At 40.5% G+C, this 20,755-nt stretch overlaps 1 protein-coding gene across 1 annotated transcript; it reads left to right on the plus strand.

Annotated features, from left to right (window-relative positions):
* Positions 1 to 1,928: 1,928 nt before the first annotated feature.
* On the plus strand, positions 1,929 to 19,864 carry LOC119691646 (ethanolaminephosphotransferase 1). The gene is made up of 9 exons (XM_048628239.1): positions 1,929 to 2,159; positions 2,701 to 2,769; positions 11,763 to 11,979; positions 12,680 to 12,833; positions 13,661 to 13,769; positions 14,961 to 15,118; positions 15,567 to 15,747; positions 18,965 to 19,141; positions 19,614 to 19,864. The coding sequence occupies exons 1-9, from the start codon at positions 2,103 to 2,105 to the stop codon at positions 19,674 to 19,676; spliced, it is 1,185 nt and encodes a 394-aa protein (XP_048484196.1). The 5' UTR covers positions 1,929 to 2,102; the 3' UTR covers positions 19,677 to 19,864.
* Positions 19,865 to 20,755: the final 891 nt, after the last annotated feature.

The raw sequence follows: 20,755 nt of genomic DNA on the forward strand, positions 1-20,755 counted from the left end.
GCTACATTTACCTATGTAAGTAGCTACATTTACCTATGTAAGTAGCTACATTTACCTATGTAAGTAGCTACATTTGACCCATACCTACGTATATCGGTAGGGTCACTACTGGATTCGAAACAGCATCGTGAAAACACAAACTCTACTTTCTTTGACTCCTGCCTCCATGGTGCACCGAATACCTTCATTATGATTTCAGATGGTTGCGTTCCACTGACGTAGCATATATTTAGAAACAACGAAACTGGCAAACATGCATCATTGCCATTAATAAACGGATTATACATCTCGCAGAAATGTGATAAAAATAAATCAATTAACTTTCAAGGTGATCTGGGTTTACCTTTCGGGAAGGTTAAAATAGTTAAGTAAGTACTGAAAATTGCTGTGCCATCTACTGGGCACTGGCTATTCTATTATATTCTCTGTGGGGGTGTAAGTAACTGCACCTGACTCTCTCGAGTGGAACCTTTGTGCATATCCCCAAGATCTAAACTGCCTTCCTAAGCTTGGACCATTTCCCACCTCACTGGTCCACTGCGGGTTGGTGGGTTCACATATCTAGATGTGCTAAATCTAGATAAAAAAAAAAAAAAAAAATGTCCTCCTAGCCGAATTTCGACCACGGCGGCCAATCTCAATTGAGATCAGCCATCTACGCAGGAGTAGATTATAGTGCCCAAGTGTGTGCGCAGTACACAGGAGCACTCTCTGTTCCATCACTCTCATAGCCCAATGGGACGGATTGACCGACACGACTGGAGAGAGCTAGGCGCAGGACCGACTGCTTTACATGCCCATCCGACAGCATGGATCGTTACACTGTTTCGGACATCAGGTGATCAGCCTTCTATGTCCTAACCAAACTTAGAACCACAATTTAGAAACACAAATTGATGGTTCCACCCGGGAATCGAACCCGGGACCTCTGGGTCATGAAGCGAAGCTTCTACCACTAGACCACAGAGGCAGTTCAAATCTAGATATGCAGGTTTCCTCACGATGTTTTCCTTCACCGTAAGAGCGATGGTATACATTTTACGTACATGTCAGCCGGGATTCGAACCCGCATCTCTTGCGAGAGAAGCGGGCGCTTACCCGACTGAGCTACCACCGCTCCTTCATCTACTGGCTAGGTCAGTAACTATTTAATAAGTGGCTAGGTATACTTACTCCTTTAGGGATAAATAATGAGACTGCCTTCCGTTTCCTTCATCAGATCAGGTCCAGCTGGGTCACCATCATATTATTTTGTTATAAGAACTATATTTTAGTTTTTTAAATTTGAATCATAGGTAGGTAACTGGTAACCAAAATGGAAATTCATAGGTACCTACCTACTCTATTTTACCTCTTTTACCTCCCGTACAAGTTAGGAGTAAAATTTATTCTTGATATTAAAATGAGACAACCGCTGAACCTGAGGTAAACGGGTAAACCCAATAGTTGCATTACAAAAAACTTAAATTACAAAAAATTATTACTTATCTGTAGACATACCTACTTATAGAGGTATAAAAAAACATAAAGACGAACTGAGAATCCCTTAACTTTTTAAAAAAAAATTATAGCAATGAATTAAAAAATGCTGCAAATTAGCAACTTATTGCGAAAAGTACAATATCAGGCTCAGTGAGTCAAACGTATAACAGTACCTAAAAGTAATCCTTACCTTAGTAGCGTGTTAACAGCATGTGACTACCACAACTATTCTTTCTTTGAGCTTTTAAAAGCATTGTCTAATTTTGTTAAATTATTCTTTTACAAAAAATACTTTTTAGTTTATCACATTTCGGCATCTTCGTTATAAAGACACCCCTAGCCACACCGTTACTGTAACGTTATATATTTTTTTTGAACTGGCAACATTACAATTATGTCAAAAACGTTTAATTTCGTTCAGTCAATTTCAATTTCAATTCATTCATTCATTCATTTTTGCTACGCTAATGCGGTAGATTGTTGCCGACTATTTTATAGATTTTTGTATTACATCGTAAAATGTTAACAAACTGGTGAACTAATTAATATGTGCCTATAGGAAGAGCTTTAAAATTCAATTTGTAAGTTAAAATATAGTGGATACAGTAAAATTTCTCATCATGTTTGACTACAAGTATTTAACTCGAGAACATTTGGAGGGATTCGATAATTACAAGGTAATTTTAATGATATTACATACGTCTGTGGTTAAAAAATAAGTTTCCTGAATTGATAAAACATCTAATATTATATTCTTACTCTCATAATATGCTAATTATGTTATAACCTAATTCGATTAGGACCTGTTTTTAAGTTCTTATATCGAGTGTGCAGTATTATTTTCGATATTGAAGGTTGAATAATATCAATACTTTTACAATATATTACAAAAAATTCTTATTTTTAAAGAATGGAAATTTATTAGATGTCTTTTGGTCATATTTGTATTACAAAAACAATAACATTACCTACCATACGAAACTAGATAGACCCGATCCTATGGTTATTGATTATACTGACGATCCACCTTTTAAAGCTAGCCTAATTATACTATAATTTAATATTGTGTGACTGCATAATATAGTACCTTGTACACTAACTTTACTCACAGCCCTTAAAATTCCACTGCAAGACATGAATGAAGACACTGTAACAAATATCTGACAAACAAACATAAGTGAAATTCTAAAAACCTTTATATTTGTTTTAATTTTTCAGTACATGGCAATAGACACCAGCCCCCTGAGTGTCTATGTGATGCACCCGTTCTGGAACAAAGTAGTTGAGGTAAGAATAGAATAGAATATTGCTTTATTGAACACCATATAAATCAGACATACAAAAAACATACTTATAGACTAGAACTAATATACAATAGGCAAACTTTTCGCTGAGAGCTATCTCTTACAGGAAACCTTATATATTGCAGAAACAAAATGACAAATAAGGAGGTAAGCTAATTATTCTAAACTAGGGTGTATGAAAGGAGCCTCCTAAAGTCATGTACATCAACTGTGCCTTACCTATATATACTTCTAGTGTATCATGTAGGGTTTAACCTACCTATGCAACAACCTTTTAAGATCATTTAACCAAAACATGTAAATATTGGATAAGACAGCATTTCTTTAATTGTAACAACCTATGACCTATTTACCTACTACAAGTACCTGCTATATAAAAGACCTACTGACCTGGCAATGACAAAATCTTGGATCAATGCCAAATCTTCGGAGGTAATTCAAAGGCAAAACTGGCTTTAAAGTTTGCTTACATATGCACACTAAACATTACATACAAACACAACACAGAAATGCTTAAACTTAGTAATAAAACATAAGTTACATACATAGCTTTTTTTTTATTCAGTTAATTTCTATATGTTTACAATAAAAACATTATTCTATGATAATCTAGGTATAGGTATTTTAATACCTCATTATGTAAATCGCGCGATTGTTTATGTTATGTATAACTGTGACATAACATCAAATAGTATGTGTTATTTGATGTTATGTCACTATATTATATATTATATACACTATTAAACTATGTATGTGTTATTTGATGTTATGTCACAGTTATACATAACATAAACAATCGCGCGATTTACATAATGAGGTATTAAAATACCTATACCTAGATTATCATAGAATAATGTTTTTATTGTAAACATATAGAAATTAACTGAATAAAAAAAAAGCTATGTATGTAACTTATGTTTTACACACGGTCACTGTGTGGTATTGATAATTATGATAAGTGCTATAACTTTCCAACTGATAATGCAATTATTGTGAACAATAAAAATTAACTCGCGGGCAATGTAAAAATTCCTGTGATAGCAAAAAACTCCTAAACTAAAAAGGCGAGCTTATTGACGCCGTCAACATTGAAGTACATATAACAGCACATCAGAATATTACCAACAAAAAACTTTAATATTATGTTCGATTTTAAAATATTTAAAAAAAAATTGGGTCATTGGGCTTGTGAGTGTATTTCAATATTTTCAATGTGTTTTGGCTTAGGTTTGGTTTTAGGGTCTTATCGAAAACGCTAGATCATCATTTATGTACTTATGTTACCTATATTCTAACGTTTTTGTATGGATGTTATTGCATTTCGTTTATTAGTTTTTGTAAAACTAAAGTTAAAACTCCTTAATTTAACCCTTGGACACTTTTGCCAGAGTTTACTGACCGCTTCATGCTCCTTGGGTCGTCAGATATGTGTTTAAAATATGTATTACTTACTATGTATTTAGTAGTTATAATATGTACTGTAATTTAATACGCAAAATCCTTGAAAACCCGCATACAGGTAGCTTATCTTAAACTAATATATTCATGGGGCATAACGAACGGAGTAGGTACATTGATTTAATGTTTATCTTCACCTTGAAGTCATGACTTGTTACAGAAACAAGAACACAGAGAATTAAATTAAATATTTACTTAATTTAGGACATGGACGTGGAAAACAAGGATAGCTTCTTGTTTTATTTAGTTTTTGTAAGTAGACCACCAGGAGTGCTACTCTATGTATACTAACTAAAAACATTTAATACAACGAGATAGGGTCGTGACTCGCGCAGCAGTGCATCCAAACCTAGATTTTCGACATTTAGAGTGACCTACCAGTTTAGATCCACGTTAATAGATACTTTACCATGTGTTTATTATAATTACCGGTATCTACCTATCTACAGAACTATTAACAACAACACGAAGCCATAAGGGTGCTTTTCCAGAGATGTGCTATTATAGCAGTCTATACTACGTTGATATGGATGTGTTTGATATATACACCAAGCATATTCATTGGTCCACATAGCATAGCACTGGTGATAACGGATTTCTTATTCTTTTACATCATCGCAGCATAGCTTCATAGCTCATCTCACTAGTGGAAAGGCACCCATAATCTATCGGTTCGGTTCTACCTTTTTTGGCATAAGATTTTTTTGCCTAATCTCGTATTGCATAGTAACGTTTGGTCAAAGTCTCGTTACGCCGAAAATCGTATGGCATAAATCTCGTTTAGTAAAAAGTTATTTCGCATAACATTGTTTAGCCTAATAATGGTATGGCCAAATCTTGAATAGCCTAATAATGCTATGGCATAGGTTTATACAAAGTAATAATATTCGTTTGGCTTTAACTTTGACGGAGCGTCTCCCTACATAGCGCAAACTGGTGCCTTGTATTTAGTGTTGCCCAAATTCAGTCTTGGTCTTGCAGTCTTGGTCTTGTTCTTGCGTTTTTGCAAGACCAAGAACAAGACCGCGTATTTTTAGCAAGACCAAGACCAAGACTGACCGTGCAAGACTTGAGCAAGAACAAGACATAGCCTGCAAGACTCTTGCGTCTTGCAGAGCGCTATTTCACTGAGTAGTTAGGTGTAACAGTTCGGTGAGGTAAGTACGCTTCGGAATTCTATGAGATGCAAATTGCATTTGGGCAACACTACTTGTATTGTTTCCGCTGTTTGGAAAACGCTCCGCTCCGCTTCGCTGCGCTCCGCTTTGGTTTTGATGAACATGTGTACCTAACACGCTCCTCCTCGCTTTGCTCGTCGTCGCACCTATTTTTAGGTTTCGATCTCATGGGGTTTGTGATAATTATATTGGTCATTAACTTTCAATTTTTTGATCATACAATATCGTGATTTTCGGGATGTAGGAGAAAAATACCACAATTTGTACATTTACTACATACTTAATAGACGCATTTTTCCTGAAATAAAAATGACATATTATGTATCTAGCCTATCTGAAACCTAGTTAAACATTGTGAGATATGGCGTTTCGACTTTCTCCGTGTTCGGCATCATAAGGGTCACAGTGACAGTTAAATAAAGTCCATTTTTCTCTCCACCTTTAATTTGCAAGGTGCGGGTGCCTATATAAATAGAGTGAGTCGCCCGCGCGCCTCAGTTGTAATATCACCATGCAGAAATGACTAGGTTTCAGATAGGCTAGATACATAATATGTCATTTTTATTTCAGGAAAAATGCGTCTATTATGTAGTCTGAGCCTATCTGAAACCTAGTTAAACATTGTGAGATGTGTTTATTATCGCATGGTGGAGAGAAAACCAACTGTGACCCATAAGCTACTGATGAGTATATCAGTAGATAAATATTTGAATCTATAAATTTATAATGCATAGATTTCTAGGTAAGTAATAGATATACTAAAAAGAAAGGTATAAGTATACATAAGACTTAAGTACTTCCTTATTATTCCTGACTTGTCAGAAAGTTATGGAAGGTATGTACCTATACATATAGGTAGGTATTTATAAATATGGATACACACAGTGCCTCTTCGAAAGCAATACTTATAAGTAATTATTGATCAAAATCTTGTTATTGTCAAGGAAATATTTTTAACATACACTAGCCGAATGGATGGAACCAGTGAAATACTTTGCAACAACATTTAAAAGCTGTAAAATTTAGAATATCGATCCAGGCCGCTGGGGCTCAGGTCAGCACATGCTGACTAGGGTATGTAATTCTGGACTGACCTCAGAAATGCAGCAGCCGACCCTGGAGCCTCGAGGACCTGCTCAGTCAGCCCTGTGCGACGACACGGCCTGCAACACCTGGCGCGGCATCTAGTCCTTGGAATGAGGAGTGGTGCTTGAAGGGAAGATAATTTTACTAAATATCTCAGCCTCATCAGCTACTGGAAAAGATTAGATGAAGGCTGTGACATTGGCGGATAACTAAGTATTCAGTTTTTCAAAACATGATGCAGGTCACTATATTCATATTCTAGATTGACAAGTAACACACAGTCTAATTTTGTATTCTAACTAACTCGGCGGTTAACGAGTTCCTGTGCAGTCCAACTAGGAAGGAAAGTTATTTTATAAGCCTTTGCACCGATTTTGTGGGCTACTATCATTCTGTATCATCATGTGTGAATATTATGAGCTCTGGCAGCATTCCTTGGTAGATGACATCAATTAATAAAGATTGATTTTCACAACAATAACAATTGTAATAGTTGATAAATGAAACCCGGCTAACATGTCTTAGCTGGGTAAGTAAATGATCAGTCATGCCACCAGGATAAGTAAAATGTTCAGTACTTCATATGAAAAACATTAACAAGGTCACCTTTAGGTATGTTCGTCAACACTAAGGGCAGGTCTCGTCCAAAACCTTAAGGCTTCGCCTTGTTGCAACTTCAAAGGTACGTAGGTAGGTACCTACTTACATTGTTGTAGGTTCGATTTTGAAACCATTAAGTCAACCTAGATAAAACAAAATAAAATAGCTCGATTAAATCAAGATGGTACGTAAAGATGTTAGTTGTACCTGATCAGACCTGATGCAACGACAGCCAACATAGACTCTCTAATCTGTGGAAGCAACAATCATGGTGGCGGGAACATGGACAGTTGGACGAGCCACCTCGAGCCTGACTTATCAATCAGACTATTAATTGACAGTTCGCCAACAGCAGATAGCTTGCGGCTATCTATAGGTAAACTTAGGTAGTTAGCTATACCCACGAAAAAGTCCTTGGACATCGATATGACAGTGGAACGGCGAATAACTGTGACACTCTTTAAAACAAAAAGGCTTGTTGTTGTCCAGCTAAGGAAGGTTACCTACTTCAGCGACCTGGTATTGCATTCTGAAAGAACTGCGAAGAGTTAATATTATGACTAATAATTATTACTTATTTAGAAAGTTTTCAGCAAACTCTAATAAATCAAGCAGCTACCATGTCACCGCTGCCCGGTTATAACTCTGTACTAGCTTAGTAGATATATATACCAGTTTTAGCCTTCAGCTAGAGGCCTAAATGAGATGCGAGTACGAGCATGACACAAGTATTTTTTTAATTTTTTTTTTTTTTTACTTGGTAACTAGTTACGTAACTAACTGAAAGATCCATAAAACAGTTGAGGATTACTCAAAATGGAATTGTGAAAACGGCACGTCTGCATCTTAACCAGTCAGTCTAAGTAGTTTCAGCAGATACAGTGTTGAAAAATATTTACGAAACGTTTGCGCCAGAATCGAATTAAAAATATATTTTCAATAGAGAAGTCGTTTAGGCATGAATAGGTACTTTCACCCTTTGGATTGTGTTCCAAATGATGACCTTTGAAATTCATAGAAATTTAATGACGACTGCCATTGTTTATTATCTAGCCCCGTACATTGAGTAGGGCTGCGGCTACACGTGATGTGATACACAGTACACAGTAGGTATATGCATGTTCCCAGAATAGTGGACGTTATAATTTTACCAAAAGGTAGTCGTCTCGTGCAAGAGCACCGTTACTCGATTTATTCGATACACAACTAGTAGACAGCTGCTGCGTAGGAGGTTCACGCATTTTTCAACAAAGAGCTCAGACACACACTCACAATCCACTGGGACATAAGGAAGACAGCTAATATGGTGCCACTCAGAAACCGCGATGACACTCCGATCATGATCACCCGACAGTAGGATCATAATAAATTCGGTAACTTGTGAAGCGGTATGGTATAGCAACAGCTACTTTCACGAAATCAGGAATTAGCTCAGTGCTTTCAGGTTGAACACTCGCCGGTGGGATTCACTTTGCTCACAGCCGAGAAAAGAAAAGACTCAAAGCTGGAATCTGCCGATGTGTCATGACACTTAAGATAGTGTCTGGGTGGTCACTTTATATGACGAAAAACGAACTTTCAGTGCACTGCAGCGCGAGCTATCTGTTTGTATGTATTAAACGTGCCGATTGCACGACAGCTCTCGTTCGTTCGTTTCTCATCAGTATAGAGTAACGCTCCTGTACTTACCGTGCGTCACCATTCCCATGAGCAGTCCAATGATCTTAAGGCAGTTTAGAACAAAAGCTGCATTAGACAGTTTCTTCAGCAGAGACATCGAAATAAAAAAATTGATTGCACAACTATCCCCAGGAGCAGTCTACAGGTCACTTTGGGCAGTTCAGAAGAAAGCTGCTTTAATAGAATACCCTACCTCAGCGGAGGCATCAAATTGAAGTGCTATAACACTTTTAGAAGCGGTGCACGTTACCCGATTTGTCGTCATCCATGCCGATGCGGCTACGGCGACTGCAGGTGGTTACTCGATCAGGCTTCCTTGGTGTGCCCTTGTATGGCTAACATGACCAACCTTGGCAGTAAACGTTCGTCTGCATATGCCAAAATCACTGATGAATAGCGCACGTTACTCGATACCTTCTAAATAAGTCACTCATAATGATGGCTGATGATGATGATGACCGTGCTAGCAATAGTGCAGGCGGTTCCGCTGAGCATAAAATCTCTTCCCAGACAGGGGGCGTTTGGATCTGGCAACCAGAACAGGAGTGCCAGGTGTGCGCAGCGATGCAGGTGGGACAACACAGCCGCCAGGGCAGGAGTGCATGGCTGGGTCTATGCAGCGATGCAGGTAGCACAAACCGGTGGCCAGGGCCAGGACCGGGTGTACGCTGCGATGCAGGTGGCACAAAACGGTGGCCAGGGCCAGGACCGGGTGTACAGCCGTCAGGGCAGGAGTGCATGGCTGGGTCTATGCAGCGATGCAGGTACCACAAACCGGTGGCCAGGGCCAGGACCGGGTGTACGCTGCGATGCAGGTGGCACGAGACGGCGGCCAGCGCAGGAGCACAGGGCCGGGTGTATGCTGCGATGCAGGTGGCACGAACCGGTGGCCAGGGCAGGAGCGCAGGGGCGGGTGTACGCTGCGATGCAGGTGCCACAAGACCGCGGCCAGCGCGGGAGCACAGGGCCGGGTGCAGGTTACACGAAACTTCAATTTCACCGAATCGGCCTGCCTACCCTCAGTGGGTAGGTACCGGCGGATCACATTACTCGCCGCACATGCCACAATGTCCCAACATACTGAAACTCGGAGCCACGTGCTTCCTGTAAAAAATCCTATGACGGTCCTGGAAAGCTCCTGTTTGTAAAGCCTTACATAAGCTATAATCAAGTGCATTATTGTAATAGCAAAATTTTTATCAACTGTTTTCTAAAAATATTAGAAATTGAGGGTAGAAAAATATATTTTTATTATTTTTTCCTGTATAAAATTAACATATGCTTTACTTAAAGCGGTCATTAATGTAAGTATCTAGCTCAAGCGCCACTAGTAGGACCGGAATATGTGATCAATCATCACCACGACTATTGAATCGGACCCTACTGCGTGGGATAAAAACCCCAAGCGCCGGAGCATTATGACCAGTGGCTGAGCTTTTAAAAGCAGTAAATAAATAGCATTTTACTCACGGCTTATCAACTCAAACCTTCGTTGCGAAATCCTCAGCAATGGCTGCGTGCGCAGCAGCCGGCAGGCCCCGCGCCGCCTGGTCCGCATCACGCTACAGCTCCCGGCAGCGAGGACTCCGCAAATTCAATATTATATTTTTCCTCGTCGGAGCGAAGCCGACGAGAACCGTGGCTACATTGAGCCATTTTGCCGAAGTGTTCACTTCAAAAATCAAAAACCAACTGAGGCGCGCGGGCGACTCACTCTATTTATATAGGCACCCGCACCTTGCAAATTAAAGGTGGAGAGAAAAATGGACTTTATTTAACTGTCACTGTGACCCTTATGATGCCGAACACGGAGAAAGTCGAAACGCCATATCTCACAATGTTTAACTAGGTTTCAGATAGGCTCAGACTACATAATATATTATTTATTAAGATAACATTAGGAGAAACAAGATTATACATAGGTATAGACGAACATAAATTTGAGCAAACGAAACTTAGGTGTTTAAAGATTGTGCCTAAAGAGTTTTAGACGAAACGAGCCTTATGCCACATAAGTCTTGGCAAAGTGATGGTTCGGCCAAAAAAGTTTAGACCATACGAGTTATGCGAAATGAGTTTTGGTCAATAAAGATTATGCCAGATGAGCGGAACCCATCGGTTCAACTTTCAACTACAAATTCCGGTTTCTGCCAGTTTCATTAGCCGACCTTTCTAACTAGAGTATAAATTAATCAACAGTTTCTGACTGATGTGATAACCTGGATGATATAAATTAGGTACAATGCTACTCCCATTTGGTCGTTATCTTACACACCTCACGCCATGCGCTTATCTTGTAGATACGAATCGAGGCAACGGATACGCAAATGGAGTATGATTAGGAATGCTGTGATTTGATTATGATTTACGAAAAACCCCTGAGTCACTCGAGTTACCGTAATTAAGAGATGACAAGTATTCTTTCTGTGGTATCGGCCATATGCACTTTTTCTATACTCAACAACTCGGGCAACAGTCCTCACATTAACTAAATTACTACATTAAATTTTACCTTATAAACTTTTCCCCTTGGAATTTCGGGATGAAAAGTACCCTTGTGTCCAATTTGTCAATCCAAGGCGACATCAGTTTCCAGCATACCAAACTTTATCAATCTTTACAGTATTTTTCCAATCTATACAAAAATTCGCGTTTATAATAGTGTGACGAACTATAACTGGTCCATCGTCCCTATTGCCTCGTTTGTTCTCCTAGAATATAAGAGCCCTATTTTATCCAAATACGGAGTAATTTAGTACATTTTCGCTAATAATGTTTTCATTTTCACAACAAAAAAAAGAAAGAGCTACCAACCAACAACAAAATACAGAAAATTATTCAATAAAAACACACAAAGGTCAAGAGCGTCAAAAAGGAACCAGCTCAGCATGTGCTGTGTATAATAAGCCCATATTTCAGCTGGCCCTTTCATGGTGACCTTAAAAAGAATAAAACGTTTTCATCCCCATTCCAGCTAGTCCCGCGCTGGGTGGCCCCCAACGTGTTGACCTTCGCCGGTTTCCTCCTAACCGTGGCCAACTTCCTACTCCTCTCTCACTATGACTACGACTACACGGCGGCCTCGGCAGTGAACGCGACGGCGGCGGTGGTCAACGGGGGGGTCAGGAATGTGATCCCGGGGTGGCTGTGGCCCGTGCTGGCTGTGTTTCTGTTTCTGGCTTATACGCTGGGTGAGTTTTTTTTTATTAAAGTAATTATTATACGCTGGGTGTGTTGTGTTGTGTATATGAAGTATTTATTAGACTAGGCCAGCGTGGTGGACTAGGCTTAAAACCCTTCCTTCAGTGGAAGGAGACCGGTGCTGCAGCAATGGTTTTGATAATGATGGAAAAGGTTTTTTTTTAAGGTTAAATATTAAATTAGAAAAGGGCACTGTGTTTAGCAGTAGCTAATCAATTACTTAAATGGATTTTACAGTTGCATACGATTGTAATTGATTTTTCCCGCAAAAGAAGGAAATCTGAGTAAACCAATTCGACTCATATATAGGTACGTATATTTATGACTATGTGATCGGATATTCAGATAGTTTATTTATTTACCTACAGTTTAAGTGTTATCTATGATGAATATTCTGCGAAATGTGACTGTGTTATTTCAGTTTAGTTTAATCGCACTAACACAATATTTCACGGTAAAAGATACATGGATAAATTTATGCGTTCATACTTTCATAACGATAAACAAACTTAAACACAAAGAGCCTTTTTCCGAACACAGATTAGGTAGTTTGTAAAAGAATTACGTTCCTCAGTTTTTGTGTATCTGAATATGCTATCTCTACTTATGATGACTTCTAGAAGTTCTACTGTAATGCCTACCCACCCCCACACCAAATAACCACAGACTAATCCCAACCTCCCTCCACAGACGGCATAGACGGCAAGCAAGCGCGGCGCACGCAGACTTCAGGCCCGCTCGGGGAGATGTTCGACCACGGGCTGGACTCCTACTCCGTGTTCTTCATACCCGCCTGTCTGTACAGCATCTTCGGGAAGGGGGACTTCTCAGCACCCCCAATTAGGTAATGTACCTTAAAATTAACTGACGCTATAGAATGTAATGACGCTTGGTCGCTATTGGTCTATTGCGAGATTGGCGCGCTCCGATTGGTCTCTAATCATTCGTTCATGAATAAATATGCGGATAAGCAGATGGCAGCCATTTTGAAAGTCATCTTTAACAAGCATAGTAAGTATATAACAATCCATTGTCCCTTTATCAATCTTAAGACCTCTTTAGGCCAAGCTAAGGTCTCTGGAAAAGCTAGTAAGGTAGGCAAGCGCGGCGCACACAAACCTCTGGTCCACTCGGGGAGATGTTCGACCACGGACTGGACTCCTACTCCGTGTTCTTCATACCCGCCTGTCTGTATAGCATCTTCGGGAAGGGAGACTTCTCTGCACCCCCTATTAGGTAATGTACCTTATACCTAATGTATGTCTAGGGTCAAACTTGACGGCGCAAATAGACAGCTCAATTAAGTGACGCTATAGAACAGAATGGAGCTTGGTCGCTATTGGTCTATTGCGGCATTAGCGCGCTCTGATTGGTCTATTATCATTCGTTCATGAATGAATATGCACAGACAGCCGCCATATTGGGATCACAAACGTAGTATTAAGTATTCTTTATTCTCTTTACATGTATGTGGTCTTTGATTGTACATAGGTCTAGGTCAGCCGCCACATAGGGACAATAATTATAACACTATACTAGCGAAAAAGTTTCATCACCAGCTGATTTTGCACATACATACCTACATGGAGTGACCCTATTACCTTTTTGCCCAACCACAAAAAGTGTTGTTTATGTTGTGTAATATATATTTACTTATTGATTTTGTTGCAGAATGTACTACATAATCTGGAACATCCTAGTCAGCTTCTACTTCAGCCACTGGGAGAAGTACAACACTGGAGTACTGTATCTACCCTGGGGCTACGACTTCAGCATGTGGGTATGTGATGACATTTGACACAAAGCTGACATTTCATGACCACTTTAAAGCTCTTACAGCCAACTGTTTTAGAAGACTGGGTTTTGTTATAAGGAATGCGAAAGATTTTAGTCAAACATGCGTCATCCAGCTTCTATACAGTGCTCTGGTGCGAAGCAAAGTTGAGTCCAGCTCTGTTGTTTGGTCTCCTCACGAGTCCACATATACCCTCATGCTAGAAAAGGTCCAAAAAGCATTCCTTCGCTTTCTATATAAGAAAAAATATGGATACTATCCTTACCTCTATTCAACTAGCTTCTTGCTGGGAATGCTGGGGTTCAACTCGTTGGAAGTTCGACGGGATCTAAACCTAGCGATAATGGCATGTAGGACCCTGCGAGGAGAGACGGAATGTCCTCATATGGTTGGTGAGGTTTGCTGCCTGTTTGCCCCTAACAAGTATCTGCGAGCCAGATCTCACAGGCTGCTGGCGGTGGGTGCAGCGCGCTCGGTGGCGCGGCAACAATCGCCTCTAATTCGGGCCACTACGATGGTGAATGCCATAATAGATTCGGCACCACAAGTTGATGTGTTTGCGGATGGTTGGCCAAAGTTAAAAAAGGCATGTCTGAAATTTTGTGAGTCTGAATAGTCTGATGGATAAATTATTATTATATAACTAAATAAGTATTATTATTATTGTGCCTCTATGTAGCGCTAAGGTTTTTCTTTATAACTGTAATGCTATGTAGTGTGATGATGAATAAATAAATAAATAAAATAAATAATAAATGTGTGATTAACCACTAGACTGAAAGAAGGGTGTTATACTTAGGTTTAATCATTTTGGCTTTGTTGACAACAAATATATTACCCGTGTGAATGGAAATTATGGGATGAAAAGTAGCCTTATAAGTCTTATAACCCTCAAGGATACAAACATCTGCTAGCTGTGGCAGTTTTCCGGCCATGTAACCCGAAAAATCTATGACCATTCAACTAAAAATGTTCTGGAGCTTATCCGATTCACGGGCTTCGCAGACTGGTAGCCGTATAGAACTATGTCCAGCAGTGTACGATTTAGAGCTGATGATGACGATGTGTTTGAATACGCATTTAGGTAGACATTGTGAAACAGGCACTAAAATATCTCTCCTAACTACCTGTGTGACTCTTTTTGCTTTAATAATTTAATTACATATTTATTTCCAGTCGTCAATAGCAGTATTCCTGTGGACGGGCTACAAGGGAACAGATTACTACAAGCAATATGTCATTGGATCCTACGACGTGGCCAGTCTGTTCGAAATTGGCATCTATGCCACGGGACTAGGGATCAATTTGCCGGTCTCCGCGTATAATGTTTATCAGTGAGTATTGTATTGGGAGTTTTCAATGATTTATGTGCTGTAAATGTGGTAAATTGCTATTAGAAGTGATTATAATGTGTGCATTAAAATTGGAGTAACTGACATAAAACTCTTTTTATCTAACAATTCGTGATTTCAATAACAAAAATGCTTGGCTTCGCCACCATCTCAAATTTAATGATAGTGTAGTTACCACTAAACTTGAAAAACCAAGTGCATTCTAAATGTTGATGCTTTATATTATTTTATCAGTCAACTAGCAATGAAACTGGATAATCACAATAAGGTAAGTAGAATTAGAACCTAACATAGGGCAGGCCTGTGGCCTTTTTTGGACTTAAGATCATATCCACCCAAGCTACAAATCAAACCTTACACCCCATCGCAATAATCAATATACTAAACTACTAATGGCCTAACCTAACATCCTACCACCATCACTCCACAGATCCTACAAACTGCGCACCGGCAAGATGCGTTCATTCCTAGAAGCCATCAGACCACTCTGGGCGCTGCTCTCTATATTCGCCCTGTGCTCGCTGTGGGCGCACCAGTCCCCGCGCCGCGTCCTGCAGAGGGACCCCCGTGCAGTGTTCTTATTGGTCGGCACGCTGTTCAGCAATGTCGCTGTGAGTATACTGTGATAAAATCCAGTCCGAAGGACCATTACAAAGCTTAGTTACTTAACGCGTTTGCGCTTTGCTCTCCATTTTGTCCCGATAAGAAGAATAAGAATGCGTAATAAGCGCTTCTTAGATCCCCTGGATGTAAGTGCTGTAAATATTGGATGCGGAAAACTATAAATCGCATCCAGTTGCTTTGGAAGAAGATTATGATGACGCTTAGAACTTATGACCCGCGCGAGATAACTATAGCTACATGAAGTTACGACTTTCCAAACGTGTCTAGTAAAGATTGGATGCGGAAAGCTATAGGTAGCATCCAGTGGATGACTTGCAAATGGGGCAAGCTGGTAAATGTATGATTGGATGCGGATAGCTATAGATCGCATCCAGTAGCATTCTTTGGAAGACGCCAACATCCAACAATGAACTGCTATAGCTTCAATAAGAAGAAGAATTCGCCACCTCATGCTACACTCATCCCTGGGCGGCTGTGGGGCTGCTCGCCGGGGGCTCCCTGTGCTCGCTGTGGGCGCACCAGTCCCCGCGCCGCTAGTGCAGAGAGACCCCCGTGCAGTGTTCTTATTGGTCGGCGCGCTGTTCAGCAATGTCGCCGTGAGTATGGGTTTGTTATAGTTACGGATAGCTGGATGTCCGGTCCTAAGGACCTTTCTAAAGGTAAGTAACTAATATGTCAAAACCGTGCGACATTACTATAGCTAGTAAAGATTGGATGCGGAATGCTATAGATCGCATCCAGTGGCGTGCTTTATGGAAATGTAACTAATATGTCAAAACCGCGCGACATTACTATAACTAGTAAAGATTGGATGCGGAATGCTATAGATCGCATCCAGTGGCGTGCTTTATGGAAATGTAACTAATATGTCAAAACCGTGTGACATTACTATAGCTATAGCGATTGGATGCGAAATGCTATAGATCGCATCCAATGGCGTCATTGATGAAAAGCCTACGTCCAGCAGTGACTATAGCTAGTAAAGATTGGATGTGGAAAACTATAGATAGCATCCAGTGGCATTCTTTAGAAGAAGCCTACATCCAGCAATGAACTGCTATAGGTTCAATAAGAAGAAGATCCGCCACCTCATGCTACACTCATCCCTGGGCGGCTGTGGGGCTGCTCGCCGGGGGCTCCCTGTGCTCGCTGTGGGCGCACCAGTCCCCGCGCCGCTAGTGCAGAGAGACCCCCGTGCAGTGTTCTTATTGGTCGGCGCGCTGTTCAGCAATGTCGCTGTGAGTATGCGTTTGTTATAGTTACGGATAGCTGCATGTCCGGTCCGAAGGACCATAGAATAGCTTAGTTGCCTTTATCGCTGGTAGGAGCGACGTGTATTGGTTAAGAAGGCGCTTTTTAGATCCCTTTACAGATTAAGGGTGAGGTGTATTAGTTTAGTATCTAATATGTAAAAATCGCGCGTCGCCATTGGTCGCTATTCGTCTCTGGCGGTAATTGGTAAAAGCGCTTCTTAGGTCCCCCTGGATATAAATGCGTCTGCTCTAGCGGTGGCTAATGATTGGAAGCGGAAAGCTATAGATCGCATCCAATGGCTGCTTTGGACATCCATCTACGTCCAGCAGTGAACTGCTATAGGTTCAATAAGAAGAAGATTCGCTACCTCATGCTACACTCATCCCTGGGCGGCTGTGGGGCTGCTCGCCGGGTGCTCCCTGTGCTCGCTGTGGGCGCACCAGTCCCCGCGCCGCTAGTGCAGAGAGACCCCCGTGCAGTGTTCTTATTGGTCGGCGCGCTGTTCAGCAATGTCGCTGTGAGTATGTCGTAATGTCAGGCTCGAAGGATCAAAATGAGTAAGACTAATATGTCAAAACCGTGCGACATTACTATAGCTAGTAAAGATTGGATGCGGAATGCTATAGATCGCATCCAGTGGCGTGCTTTATGGAAATGTAACTAATATGTCAAAACCGCGCGACATTACTATAACTAGTAAAGATTGGATGCGGAATGCTATAGATCGCATCCAGTGGCGTGCTTTATGGAAATGTAACTAATATGTCAAAACCGTGTGACATTACTATAGCTATAGCGATTGGATGCGAAATGCTATAGATCGCATCCAATGGCGTCATTGATGAAAAGCCTACGTCCAGCAGTGACTATAGCTAGTAAAGATTGGATGTGGAAAACTATAGATAGCATCCAGTGGCATTCTTTAGAAGAAGCCTACATCCAGCAATGAACTGCTATAGGTTCAATAAGAAGAAGATCCGCCACCTCATGCTACACTCATCCCTGGGCGGCTGTGGGGCTGCTCGCCGGGGGCTCCCTGTGCTCGCTGTGGGCGCACCAGTCCCCGCGCCGCTAGTGCAGAGAGACCCCCGTGCAGTGTTCTTATTGGTCGGCGCGCTGTTCAGCAATGTCGCTGTGAGTATGCGTTTGTTATAGTTACGGATAGCTGCATGTCCGGTCCGAAGGACCATAGAATAGCTTAGTTGCCTTTATCGCTGGTAGGAGCGACGTGTATTGGTTAAGAAGGCGCTTTTTAGATCCCTTTACAGATGAAGGGTGAGGTGTATTAGTTTAGTATCTAATATGTAAAAATCGCGCGTCGCCATTGGTCGCTATTCGTCTCTGGCGGTAATTGGTAAAAGCGCTTCTTAGGTCCCCCTGGATATAAATGCGTCTGCTCTAGCGGTGGCTAATGATTGGAAGCGGAAAGCTATAGATCGCATCCAATGGCTGCTTTGGACATCCATCTACGTCCAGCAGTGAACTGCTATAGGTTCAATAAGAAGAAGATTCGCTACCTCATGCTACACTCATCCCTGGGCGGCTGTGGGGCTGCTCGCCGGGTGCTCCCTGTGCTCGCTGTGGGCGCACCAGTCCCCGCGCCGCTAGTGCAGAGAGACCCCCGTGCAGTGTTCTTATTGGTCGGCGCGCTGTTCAGCAATGTCGCTGTGAGTATGTCGTAATGTCAGGCTCGAAGGATCAAAATGAGAGACTGACTTCATCCCATAGAGTATTACACAAAAGGTCATTACAGCATGATGACATCATGACAGCCAATAGAGATAGGCACTACAAGAAAAAGAGTATTCACGCCCGGATAACATGGTTTCCATCAACGTTCTTTATAACTGTGTTCAATTATTACTCATTTTTAAAAGATGGATCTGTATTTTCCGAAGCTAATATTCTCTTTGCAATTTGAATTTTAATGAAAGATTTTTTTGTCCCCAGTGCCGCCTAATAGTGGCCCAGATGAGCAACCAGCGCTGCGAAGCCTCCAACTGGCTTCAATGGCCTCTCCTAGGCGCGGTCGTGACGTCACTATACGCGCCTCAGTACGAGTGGACCGCTCTATACGCTATGACGGCGTTGAGTGTGCTAGCTCACGTGCATTATGGGACTTGTGTTGTGAGTATTCTATTCTGTGTTCTCAGTATTACGACTATGTTTATATTTATTTATAGGAAAACTTACAGCACACAATAATTTGGGAATAATAGTAGGTAATTACAAGTTTTCACACATAAATTCTATACTTTTATAAAAGAAAGGGAGTAGAGTTGTGGCAACAGACCCTGACTGCTATGTCGAAAGTCCCGGGTTCGATCCCCGGCGATGGTAAATATTTGGTATATAAAAAAATGGTTCTCGAATGTTTTTGTTGGTGTTATTTTTTTGTGCGGTGTATTGATATCTCCAATCTGCCTGACAAGCAGTGATTAAGGCAATATCCCTCCAGTGTTAGAGAAAGCCCATGTCAAGACATATGCTTCAACTTATCTTACTGTAAATTATATGGTGCTTTTTAGTAAATAAATGTGTTTAACTTACTCACTCTAGCTTACAGCAAGATCTGTTATGTAATTAATTTCGTCCACAGGTCCGCCAAATGTGCGTCCACTTCAGACGAAGCTGTTTCACCATAAACAAGCGAGCCGATTGACTCCTAGATGACGATGCGTACTAGCTGGACAGAACATTGTAATCCAACCACCGCGACACTAGCGCCGGTCGCCATGTTGCGGACCAAAATGGAACTATTTTTTTTTTGTTATTTCTGTTTGCTGCAGGGTATGCTACGGTAAGATTGATAAGTAGGTAGGTATACACTTTTGTACCTTGTCAAACTCATGAAACATCTATCTTTGAATGAATGAATATGGAAAAGGTACACAGGTGTATAGCTACTTTTGTGAATCTGACTTTTGTTTGTTTGTTTATTGTGTACAGCTAAATAATTATATTGGTTGCCTATCGTAAGACCATCTCTGGTAAAAAAGACACATGAAGTAATTAATAGCGATTATGTATAAAATATTCTTCAGGTCATTTAGCTCACCTGTGACTCCTAGGATCAAACTGTTTAACTGGGACGTGGTAACTTATATATTTTTTTGACTGTACATACTTTCGTACCTAATAAAGGTACCCACCGAGTTTCATAATAAATGAGATTGCATGTTTATTAATATATATTAAACAAACCATAAAATACTCTACATCCAAATGCATTAAGGTCAAGCTTTTAGTTCATAAAAAAACATATCCACTAAATGCAAATTAGGTAAGTAAGTACATAAAAAATATGTACGAATAAATGTATATTTTGGTATTGAATTGACTGCGAAATCGTTGTGAAGTTAACAATAAAATTAACCTTAATAGCTAGTCTGGACAGAGAGTTTATATTTTGGAATTATTTTTGCCTTGTCATAGAATCAAGTAAATAAGTACATTGTAAAATATTATACTAACATAATCGTACAGTAAGGCTACCAAATCTCCTATGCTGTTATTAGTATTCCGTTTCATTTTATCCCTGTTTTACAGTATTTTACATCAACAAGATATTTCCTCTATTACCTGCTATGGTATTGATAAGCAGTTATTTTAAATACTTACCCCGAATTTATATATCGAACTGTCAGTTTACAAGAGGTAATAGGCAAGCGTCATCGTGATACATACTCGAATTTTAACTTTCTGTCTAACACAAAGTTTTGGGTTTTATAAGTTTATAAT

This window comes from Plutella xylostella, chromosome 20 (genome assembly GCF_932276165.1).
Source record: "Plutella xylostella chromosome 20, ilPluXylo3.1, whole genome shotgun sequence".
Taxonomy (NCBI): Eukaryota; Metazoa; Arthropoda; class Insecta; order Lepidoptera; family Plutellidae; genus Plutella; species Plutella xylostella.